At 34.2% G+C, this 12,477-nt stretch overlaps 2 protein-coding genes across 2 annotated transcripts in view; both read right to left on the bottom strand.

Annotated features, from left to right (window-relative positions):
- Positions 1 to 12,477, bottom strand: part of LOC136032275 (large ribosomal subunit protein mL66-like) — a 414,576-nt gene that overhangs the window by 221,500 nt on the left and 180,599 nt on the right. The window lies entirely within an intron of this gene.
- Positions 4,142 to 5,797, bottom strand: LOC136035567 (ankyrin-1-like). The gene has a single exon (XM_065717474.1). It carries the CDS (start codon positions 5,795 to 5,797, stop codon positions 4,142 to 4,144), a length of 1,656 nt encoding a protein of 551 aa, XP_065573546.1.

Below are 12,477 nucleotides of genomic sequence, written 5' to 3'. Positions count from 1 at the left end.
TCAATTAACCCCCTATAAAGCAAATTGCATGTACCACTCCATGTGGGTAAAAAAAGGAGCTTTCTAGGTGAGTGTATTCTTTTGATTATTTATTTTAAATTTATTGGAGAGGCTCATTCGGAATGACGAAAAACCGGAAGAAGCAGCAAGAGCTTGACAGTTTCAACATTTCAAATGTCTCGGTAGGCACATCGATTGAAGAATTGTCAATAAAATCGTTAGCTGACAGCATAGCTATAATTTTAGCAACAGTAAAGGGCAATTCAACTGTTTTACAAGGTCTAGCAGTTAGTATGAAAGCAGTAGAAAACCGATTAACAGAAGTTGAAAAATCAGTGACGGATTCAAATAGGGAAATATCTGAATTAAAGCCGCGAGTTTCTGCCGTAGCAGATGAAGCGTCAAATCCGAAGTTGTAAATTTTGGTTTTAGCGACTGAAAATGTGAAGTTAATAACAGTTGTCTACGGTTAAGCAAAACTTCCAGCGAGTTGAAAGTAAAGAAACGTATAAGAACGTGATTTTATGGAACGTTTCGGCGAATGACGCGGAATCAGCAAAAGTTATGTTCGAATAGGTCAGCAAAAATGGGTTATAATATGAACATATGTGCGATTATTCACTTCTGGAATATGGAAAGGAAAAAAGAAATAGATCAAAGTTGAAATACATAATGTAGAGATTCGACTGGCATTGCTGAAAAGCACTAATATATATATATATATATATATATATATATATATATATAAAAGTTGTGAAGGGATTTTCTAATCTCTATTTGACAGATGATATGCCACTTTCTCCTAGAGAGGCTCGCCGGAAATTAACAGCACTAAGAAAGAAAATTATGGACTGCCAAATCCGTGAATTGGACGTTTGGGTTTCAAAGTCAGCACCACCTCTTCTTTACATTCAACGTCATGTAAATGCTCCCGTGGAAAAGTATATGTCTGAGCAGATTCCAGATAATTGTTTAAGAAACATAATGATAAGTAGTGAAGATATGCCGATACGATAATAGCTTATAAATTGTGAAAGTATGCATAAGCGCAGTAAAGTATGAGGATGAGTGAATTATTTTATGAACAATATTGGTTGTTTTGTTTGGATCATTATTTGGTTATTTATTTATTTTTGTCATATTTTCTTATTATGTATTTTGTTATTATTATTTTAATTTGTTGTAGTGCTATTAGATGTTATATTTAATGCTTGTTATATTGTTTCTTATGCGTGAGTTCGAATGAATAGATGTTTATTTTTATTTTTTATTTTTCTCTTTTCTGGTTATAGCTTAATTTAGTTATTTTGTAATATTTAGCTAGGTTAGGTGCTGCTAATTGGGTTTGGTGATTACTTTCGTTTGTTTGTTTTCTTTGTTATATAATTATGAGAGTTGAGAGGGGTGTGTTGATCGTGACTGGTATTCACCCTATTCAACACCACAGATCATTTAGTCCTTTATAATATAATGGTTAGAGAACTTGTTCTTCCCCTTGAGGCTCATAGCATAGTTGATTTAGAAAATCATAGGGCAAAATTTTATGATTATTTTAATGAAAGTATTAATAGAAATCTAGATTTTATTATCCTGTCCTCTGAATCCCCTGAAGATACTAAATTTATATATAATACTGATTTTAATGATCTTAACTGTCAACTTGGTGGATCACATGATTTTAAGATTTTTCATTTGAATTGCCAAGGCCTTAATACAACTTTTGACTATTAGTTAATTTAGCTAATCTTAATTTCTTTTATGATCTAGTTTTAACGGAGACTTGGCCGGGTGATCATAACTCTGCTCTTCTGAATATACCAGGGTACATTTTATTTACACGGAACCGAGAGTTACGTCAGCACACAGATCTTGCAGCCTATGTACGTGAAGATCTGCAGGTGAAAATCTGTGATGATCTGCGCAATTATAATGAAATGGTGTGCGAAACACTAGTTCTAGAAGCTAGATTAAATAATTTTGATGCATATTTAGTAATTGTCTACAGGTCTCCCTCTACCTCTATTTAAGAATTCTCTGAGAATTTATATGAACAGCTGGCGAAAATTCAATCTAGCAATAAACCTTGTTTCATTCTTGGTGATTTCAACATCAACATGTTAGATATTGAGTCCTCGTTGACTCCTCAACTTTTAAATCTACGCCTGTCTTATGGTTTAGTACATACGAGTTTTTGATAAAAATGCCCTTGTGAAACTAAATAATAATTTAGTTTAAGTTGATTAGATTTTCCTGCTTAGAGAAGAAAATGATGCAAATTGCAAATGGATGATACAGTGGCTATCACTGCGGCAGAGACGGAAGAATCACTCCTGACATCGATGAAAGATAATGTGGATAGATTATCACAGTGGCTATTACTTCTGCAGACGGAAGAATCACTCCTGGCATCGATGAAAGGTAATGTGGATAGATTACATTCTTTGTTAAGCGTAAATAGGCTTAAGATTAATCTTGGTAAGTCAAAATTTGTCACTTTTTCTCGATCTCCAGTTTTTTATCCTTGGATTAATGAAACTGTTACACATTGTGGGATTTCAAACCGTGTTTTATCGATTAAGTACCTGGGGGTTTATATTGATGAGATTTTATCATTCTAATCTCATGTACAGTCTTTGAGTAAAATTGTGTCTCGTAAGTTAGGTATAATGGGAAAACTTAAGCATTTTTCCCGTTATATGTCCTACGCCTCCTTTATTTTTCCCTTGTCCGTCCACGTATTCCTTATTACAATGCTGTTCGTTTGTTGGTTAGCCTACAGCCCCGAGATTTGATGCAGAGTGTCTACGAGCAAATAAGGATACTACCAGCCTCAGGATTACAAGAGTTAGATACACTTTTGTTTATTTTTAGGCTACATCAGGGTAAAAATCTTTCATGTTTTGACAGTTTAGCTAATTTGAGATCCATGATCCATTATTATAACTTTCGATCATCTGGGAAGATTAATAGACTGTTTCCACCCGGTCGACGTTTTCTGTGCTTCAAAAGGAGATTAGAAGTTGGATTAATCTTGATCAGAGTTTAAAAAAATATAGTGATATTTCTTTTTTCAAGAGTGAAATAAAAGAAATCCTCTTTACTAAGTATGAATTTTAGCTCTTTTGTTTATTACTTTTTTGGAGTGAGGGGGGAGTGTAAATAAATAATGCAGTAGTGTGTTCTGGCCTCTAAGGGTAAGATTGTATTATTATTTTAGAATTGCAATGTTGGAAGGCCTGTGTTGCCGATTAGATCATACTATTGGTTTTATAAATAATTTTTTTTCTTTCTCCTGTATCATTTTCTAATTTATTTTTGCCATCCCCTCGGACAAGTTTCGACTTCTCGGAGTGGCTGTTATTACTGTTTGTTTTGGTTTAATAACGAATGTTTTCTCTCTCTAAAAAAAAATGATCAAAAACTAATGAATTCTTCACTTTGTAATTGGATTTTGTTCGCATGAGAATACAATTTTACAAATTTTGGTGAAGCTAATTTAATGGCAGCAAGCTGCTTTTTCTTAGAGAAAGAGAGTTTAAATACTAAATTGACAATGGTTCTTTAACCTTATTAGTTTGACAATTAGTAAAATTAGTTAAATTGACAATGGTTCTTTAACCCATGTTAATACCCTATTAGGATTTAACAAGAATGTTTAGAAAAAAAATCAATTATCTTCCCTTAGGCATATCAAGCACCTCAAGCCATTGCTGTTTTTGATCTGCCTTTCCAACATTTAAATACCAAACAATCAGTGTGGATTATAATACCGAAACGGCACTTGTCACACTTGTGAAGCTAAAATTTTGAGGAATATGATCAGCTGAGTTCTATCACGACACTTATTTCTATATTTCTCACATCATGTGGCTCTTATAAATGCAAAACAAAGGGAAAACAAGTGAGTGCATTACTGTCACTTGAGCAGTTTCGAAACTAATTTGATCAAAATTCTTAAGCCACAAATCAATTAAGCTTTGAATCATATCTTATTTTCTTAGAAAGGGGGAAAGTTAAGTTCCAAACTCCTCCTTTCTCAGGTATGTTTTGAAGGTTAGATTTAATAAACGTGCCTAATGTGGAAGTATTGCAGCAGTACCTCACCCTATCTCAGACCCTATCGTAATTGTCGCCGTTCCGGCTATTCATTGCTATAAAAAATCGTTTTTAAAGCACTCGCTTTCCTAGCCAACTCGTCATATTTCAGGATAATATACAAGCTCCTAGGTGAACCCTTGGATTTACGCTTTTCTTGTTCTAAACTTATAAGTTCATCCGTATAAGTTAAATAATTTTTCAACTTATTCGGAATATGCCGAATATTATTGCACTTATGGATATAGAGTGCTTTTTTATTTATTATGTCCCTGCAAATTGATTTCAACGTGTGAGGATAAAAACTGAAAGAAGCTAGCATTAAAGGTGTCACATTATATGAGTTTAAAGAATTGATGCTTGCACCCTTCGACACTAGTAACCTACACACATTCAAGTGACCATACTGTGCAGCGAGATGTAAAGGTGTTGATTTACTAGAATCTAAAGCATCTATTGTAGCGCCATTTGAAATCAATAGCTGACAGGCTTTTAGTTCTCCAGAAAAAGCAGCATCATGCAGAGGTGTTTTATAAGAAAAATCTATGGTATCTATTTTAGCACCCTTTGAAATCAACAGCTGACAAATACCTAAATGTCCATTCTTAACAGCTATATGTAAAGGTGTTTGTTTCCAAAAATTTATGACATCTATTGCAGCGCCCTTTGAAATCAATAGCTGACATATATCTAGATTTCCATTCGCAACAGCTATATGTAAAAGGGTTTCTTTCCAAGAATCTATGGCATCTATTGCAGCACCCTTTGAAATCAATAGCTGACAAATACCTAGATTTCCAATCGTAACAGCTATATGTAAAGGCGTTTCTATCCAAGAAGATCTGTTATCTATTTCAGCGCCCTTTGAAATCAATAGCACACAAATAAATAGATGTCCATTCTCAACAGCTATATGTAAAGGCGTTTGTTTCTGAAAATTTATGGCATCTATTGCAGCGCCCTTTGAAATCAATAGCAGACAAATACCTAGATGTCCATTCTCAACAGCTATATGTAAAGGCGTTTCTTTCTCAGAATTTATGGCATCTATTGCAGCACCGTTTGAAATCAATAGCTGACAAATATCTAGATTTTCAGTCGTAACAGCTATATGTAAAGGCGTTTCTTTCTGAAAATTTATGGCATCTATTGCAGCGCCCTTTGAAATCAATAGCAGACAAATACCTAGATGTCCATTCTCAACAGCTATATGTAAAGGCGTTTCTTTCGCAGAATTTATGGCATCTATTGCAGCACCGTTTGAAATCAATAGCTGACAAATATCTAGATTTTCAGTCGTAACAGCTATATGTAAAGGCGTATTTTTCCAAGAATTTATGGCATCTATTGCAGCACCCTTTGAAATCAATAGCTGACAAATACCTAGATGTCCATTCTTAACAGCTATATGTAAAGGCGTTTGTTTCTGAAAATCTATGGCATCTATTGCAGCGCCCTTTGAAATCAATAGCAGACAAATACCTAGATGTCCATTCTCAACAGCTATATGTAAAGGCGTTTCTTTCTCAGAATTTATGGCATCTATTGCAGCACCGTTTGAAATCAATAGCTGACAAAAACCTAGATGTCCATTCTTAACAGCTATATGTAAAAGCGTTTGTTTCCGAAAATTTATAGCATCTATTGCAGCACCCTTTGAAATCAATTTTTGTCGTTTATTTTGCGTTGATGTCTTCGGCATGGTTTTCTAGAGTAAATTGAGGTGACCTTGCTTAAGCGTCTGCTTATATTGTTTACCTTACGTCATAATGAATGACGTCATTTTGGTAATCAAGTAGGATGTTCAACGTCATAATGGTTTTTATAGGTTTTAATGTGACATTTTTATAATTTTAATATATATGAAGTCATTTTTAGTTATCTCATCTTGTAGATGAAGGTTCATCTTCTGTCAAAAATATATTACATACAGAAAAAGCTTTTGGCTTTTTAGGTGGATATGGTTAAGGAAGAACCCCAGTTGAAACTGAAGTCTTCACTGAGTTTTAATAGAACACCATATACAGTTGTATCCTATGATCATGACGTCATTCATGATACTGTTTATGACGAAAAGTCATGATACTGCATTTGGCAAAAATTAATTTTTATTTTGAACTAGCTGTTGGGGTGGCGCTTCGCGCCACCCCAACACCTAGTTGGTGGGGGCGCTTCGCGCCCCCCCCCCAAGCCCCCCCGCGCGCGTAAGTCGTTACGCGCCATAATAGTTACGCGCCATTGTAGTTGTGTCCCTATGTCCCACCTGTGAATATAGATATATATATATATATATATATGGTTTTAACTACGTAAAACTTGCGAATATACAACATTCTTTGCTGTCCCATTGTCTTTGCATATAAATAGATTGTCAGGTTTACCGACTCTTGAACATGCAACATATAATGGTCCATGGGAAAACAATCTGTATTCAGATCTATACCTCATGATTCTAATGATTGCCCTTGAGCTTTGTTGATGGTGATTGCTAATCAACCATTCCCTGTCCCGGTGTCCCGGTCGTCATTTACATCCCCCTGTTTCCCCCGGTGTCCCCGTTGTAGTTGTGTCCCTGTGTCCCGGTCGTCATTTATATTCCCTGTGTCCCGGGTCCCGGTCATCATTTGTATCCCGGTGTCCCGGTCTGTATATACATTCGTTTTTTAGTTTTGTTTTTCTCCTTTATTTTTTTCCTTTTTTTTTCTTTTTTAGCTTATTTAGATTTTTAGATTTTTTAGTTTTTTTTATTAGTTTTTAGTTTTTATTTCTTTTTAGTTTTTTTGTCCCGGTCGTCATTTATATCCCCCTGTTTCCCCCGGTGTCCCCGTTGTAGTTGTGTCCCTGTGTCCCGGTCGTTATTTATATTCCCTGTGTCCCGGTCGTCATTTGTATCCCGGTGTACCGGTCTGTATATACATTCGTTTTTTAGTTTTGTTTTTCTCCTTTATTTTTTTTCCTTTTTTTTTCTTTTTTAGTTTATTTAGATTTTTAGATTTTTTAGTTTTTTTATTAGTTTTTAGTTTTTTTTTCTTTTTAGTTTTTTTATAGTTTTTACCTTCTTTTTAGTTTTGTTAATTTTTTTTTTTACTTGTGTCCTGGTCGTCATTTATACTCCCTGTGTCCCGGTGCTTTGTTGATTGCTAATCGAACATTCCTTTTGTCCTGGTCGCTTTCTCTTTGAGTGTCGTCATTTATTTTTTTCTTTTTTAGTTCTTTTAGTTTTTACCTTTTTTAGTTTTTTTTAGTTTTTAGTTTTTTTAGTTTTTTACCTTTTTTTAGTTTTTTTAGTTTTTTTAGTTTTTTAGCTTTTTTATTTTTTTTATTAGTTTTTAGTTTTTTTGTAGTTTTTGCCTTTTTTTTAGTTTTTTTAGTTTTTTAGCTTTTTTATTAGTTTTTAGTTTTTTTTGTAGTTTTTGCCTTTTTTTAGTTTTTTTAGTTTTTTAGCTTTTTTATTTTTTTTATTAGTTTTTAGTTTTTTTGTAGTTTTTGCCTTTTTTTAGTTTTTTCAGTTTTGACGTCACCTGATCCAGTTTTTTCAGGTGACGTCACCTGATCCACGATCCACAGATCCACAGACAACTTATTTTTATATATATAGATAGTTTTTTTTTTTTACTTATGTCCTGGTCGTCATTTATACTCCCTGTGTCCCGGTGCTTTGTTGATTGCTAATCGAACATTCCTTTTGTCCTGGTCGCTTTCTCTTTGAGTGTCGTCATTTATTAGTTTTTTCCTTTTTTTTTTTTAGTTTTTTATTGGTTTTTACCTTTATTTTAGCTTATTTTTCAGTTTTTTCCTTTTTTTTATTTTTTTTTTATTTTTTATTTTTTTTAGTTTTTTACCTTTTTTTAGTTTTTTTAGTTTTTTTAGTTTTTTAGCTTTTTTACTTTTTTTATTAGTTTTTAGTTTTTTTTGTAGTTTTTGCCTTTTTTTAGTTTTTTCAGTTTTTTTTTTAGTTTTTTATTGGTTTTTACCTTTATAGTTTTTTTAGTTTTTTAGCTTTTTTATTTTTTTATTAGTTTTTAGTTTTTTTTTTGTAGTTTTTGCCTTTTTTTAGTTTTTTCAGTTTTGACGTCACCTAATCCAGTTTTTTCAGGTGACGTCACCTGACACATCCATCCACACATCCACAGACAGACAGACAACTTATTTTTATATATATAGATATTATAGTTGATGACTTACAAAATATATGGCAATTTCTTTTAAAATGTACTCTGAAGCAGTTTTCTGTGATGTTCCAGTGCCCTACTAATAGCGGAGAAGGAAAACAAAAAGAAAAAACTAGACATATCAGTGTCACCCATGCAATATATGATTTTTCATGTCGTTCTAGCCAGAGCACTGTAAGTTCCCTGGATAAAATTTTCAGCGATGGCGAATTCAATCGTGTGCTTTTCATATCTATTCGGTATTTTTGGAGGGGGGGGGGCTCATGCTAAGTTTTGAAATTCTTTTAAATTTGTTTTCAAAACAACATTTATTATTAAGACTAATTTAAATGACAGTTATTCATAGCATTTGGCTTGAATTTAGCTAGAATTGGCTATTTTTCTCACATATTTTTTTCTTTAAACTCGTTTTCTGATTTTTGGTTACAATTGGCGTTGTTTCACCATTTACTGTGCTGAAGCTATTGCTACAGCTATGACATCCCCGAAAGTTTCAACTTAATGCCCTAAGATGTGCCAAGAATATATTTTATGCGTCCTTCTGACATCCTTCATCCCCATAGTCTAATGTGATTTAATTGAACAGCTCCCATTGAGAGCTTGAGAGTACTTCCTTAATTACATTACCCTTTTTAAAGACCCGGGATCCCTATATCAAATCTTATTTGTAAAAAAAGTGATAAAAATTGACTTATAGTCTTTGCCTTAGCAGCTATATGAGATATGTCATCTCTAAGCGTATAGTCACTTCTTGTTTCGGACGTGTTGAACAAAGTCCTTTTTTTTGGACACTTAAGGTCAAAGATTCTCACCTTCCTCAATAGCAAATACTATATATAACTATAAACTATAAACATTGCAACGCTGGTAGCCCTTGCCATGAGCAATATGTGTGTGGGGGGGTAGCGTCCTCAAAGATATAGTTTTTGGGCCGTTTGAATGTGTCGGATAAAATGGCTGTCTTAAAATTTTGATTGCATATGTTTGGGGATTGGATTGGATGTAGATCGGCATGAAATTGGGACCTGTTACCCTTCAATGCCCATATACTCTTCTAGTTGAAAGTTCTAGTGTCAAAAGGACAGTTCAACTTTCAATATTCAATCAAATGAGCTCCTTGCAAAGTTTCAGTGATAAATCCCTCAAAACAAAATGTCTTGGTGAAAAATAAAATAATATACTCTGTCCAAACTACTCTTTACTTAGGCTGACAAATTTTCTTAAGTTATTGAGTTACCTCAAATAACGCCTAAGATTTGAATTGAATGGGCTTTTAACTTTTGATCTTTTTTTTTGTCTCATTGACCAGCTTTGAAGGGTTGAATCATTCAAAATTACAAGAAAAAACATATCAAAAAGGTAACGAACTCTTGTTATTGAGTTGGTATGGGAAACACTTACTGAGATTTCCAATATTCTGATTAATATTCTGATTTCTAATATTCATGAAATATTTTATCCTTACCTTTTAAAATGGGATGTGGGTGTTTATCCTTCCAATATACAAATGATACTACTCAAAAACGTGCAGTAAACAGGCTATTGTTTTTAACCAACCATATATTACCAAGGGACAGCCGCATTAAAAAAAACTAGAACTGGCGAAAAGTTATAAATCCCTTAGATGTTATAGCTCACGCCAGGGAGTTTCCTTGGGAGGGCTAATTGAGCCACGCTGGTGACAAATGCCATTAGTTATCAGAAGAAACACTTTAAGGAATTTTCCTCTAAATTGGAAGATCGATTCTAGTGCAAACGAATATATTTGTCTGAAAATGCCTGAAAAATGTCTTATGTGTGATAGTGCACACCATATTGTGCCACATGCCAGGCATTGAGTTTCACAGGGATACCACAGGCCAGCCAAATTGTCCCACAGTGGCGTGAATTGACAAGGTGTAGCACGATGGGGAAGCTTAAGAAAATAAGAACCAATGGATTTAAAGCATGATACTTATCATGGAAAAATCTGAAAAACCTCTTAGCAATGATAAGGGTACCAGGGGCTTATGTTTGCCACCAATAGTTTGCCACGGTTGCATGAATTGTCACAATAGGCATCACGTTGTGAAGGGATTGTAAAACACAAATAAATGGATTTAAAGCATATTTTTTATCAAGAAAATGTCTGAGAATGTCATATGAATGATAATATATCATAGGGATATCACAGGCCAGTCAGAATGTGCCTTGGTGTGAATTGATATGGTGTATCACTAGGGGAGGGGGGTTGAGAAAACAGAAACCTTTTTATGATTTGATGGTTTAATAATGTTAATTTTTATTAATAAGACTTGTATGTAGAAAAAAGTCTGTGGCTTTTAGATTTTTTTCCAGAATGAATCTTGAATACATAATCATTTTCAGAATGAAATATCTAGGGACAGTGCTATCTAACATCTCACTGAATCAATACCTAATTTAATCTTTCTTGGTCACGTTAGAGCATAATATAATGTAGTATGCAGGTTTGTCCAACATATCAAAGATCAATAGCTTTGCTGGTTAGTTACGTGGCTCGGAGACGATAGTTAGGAAACACGGAATCGACAGATTGTTTGAAACGTTTCCATTATAAGGTTTTTTCATCAAAATATTAAGAGAACTTTCTTGGTCCGGCTGTCTAGCGCACAGTTCCATTGGGGAAAATCTCTTTCAAATCCTTAAGTGGAAAAAAAAAATCTTTGGATTATTTAGATTCCCTCAGAAGAAAAACGACTTGAAATAAAATGGGATCTTGAAGAAAAAAACTTTTAAAGAAAATAAAATCTTGAAGGAAAAACAGGAGTTTTCGCGTGAAAATAGATAAGGAAAACTGCTACACGATTTAAAATAAATTTCCGTGTGCTTCTGTGTGACAAGTCTCTAGCATCACCTATTTCTGAAGAAAATTGCTATTCCAACTTTCCAAGCTAATTCTAAAAAAGGGCTCCGAGAAACATTAGTATAGCTTGAACATATTCCATATCCAGTTTTTTGTAACAAAAAATTATTCAATGGACGGACTCTCAATATTTGGAACAGAATGATCGCTGCCTTGTACACAGGACTATCTTTTGTAGCTGAACAACCGGCAACTCCTCAGCTAAATGAATTGCTAACAATTTCTTTATTTATAAATTCAAAGTAATGTAGCGTCTACTAATTTTGTCCGTTCTGCCCTTTCTAGGAATTCCAGTTCTACATCAAATTATTATTCGTTCTCCCTACCTGAAAATCCGAATGCTCCTTCATTTTAGTGTTTAATTCGCCTAAATTACGTACAACTGAAAGAGTCCCAGAAGGCGATAACTACATCTCTTAGGGGAAAATATATTTCACAGCTCTGTTTGACGATAAAATTTACCCACAATTAGTTAATCGGATAAGTTTGTGACAGCTAGTTTATTCATTTAGTCTTTAAATTTCAGGAGGTTTACCTCCCTAACCATTACGTGTATAATCATACTTACAACAAGGACACGAAGAGGCTGTGACTCTGAAGCATTAAAACAAGAGGCACCGCTAAATACTGATTCAATGCTCTTTGCTGCGCCAAATTGACTCAAGCTTGCATCAAGCTGTTCAAGGTCACTTTTGCCAACCACGGATTCTCCTGGGGTTTCCTGCGAGCTAGCTGGCCGAAGCCATTTTGAAATGTCAAGCAGGGTCGTCTTTTACACTTTCTTTGGCTTAATCATCACTTCAGTTCCGTTTTTCAGTTCTTCGGAATGATGCTTTTGCAAGTGGTTAGCTCGATAATCCGAGTCGAATTCAAAATATCTCTCATCTTTCTTTTTTTCCTTGTACACTTCACAAACAAGCTTTGTCCTAGTTCTGGCTCTTTTTCCTTGTCCTCGGAACATATTCCCTTATTGAGACGTGACACAATACAATACACCAAACTTCTGTATCTTCTGGCTCTAGATCCAATGTCGCACTAATTCAAAATCACACTTACTTTGACACTTTGGAACTTGATAAAACTGGCGGCTTAATTTGAGCTTCCCTCGTTCACAATGAACCGGTTTGATTTCTTAGCGAAATAGCATTTTCTGTATTTCGAATCAACATCGAGAATTTGCTTAAGGTTGTATATGAATCGGACAATATTCTCTTTCGAATTTAGAATAAGAACGAATATACTTAATGTGTTATTTACCGCGAGATCTTTGGCAGCATCGGTTTCATCCCTGATGCTGTATCTCTGACATTCCGAATATCTGCAATT

Source organism: Artemia franciscana, chromosome 1 (assembly GCF_032884065.1).
Source record: "Artemia franciscana chromosome 1, ASM3288406v1, whole genome shotgun sequence".
NCBI lineage: Eukaryota > Metazoa > Arthropoda > Branchiopoda > Anostraca > Artemiidae > Artemia > Artemia franciscana.
This window is presented reverse-complemented; position numbering and strand designations above follow the sequence as displayed.

Bases quoted from the DNA above. Each gene is read 5' to 3' on its own strand.
- LOC136035567 (XM_065717474.1), bottom strand. From the start codon at position 5,797: ATGCCGAAGACATCAACGCAAAATAAACGACAAAAATTGATTTCAAAG.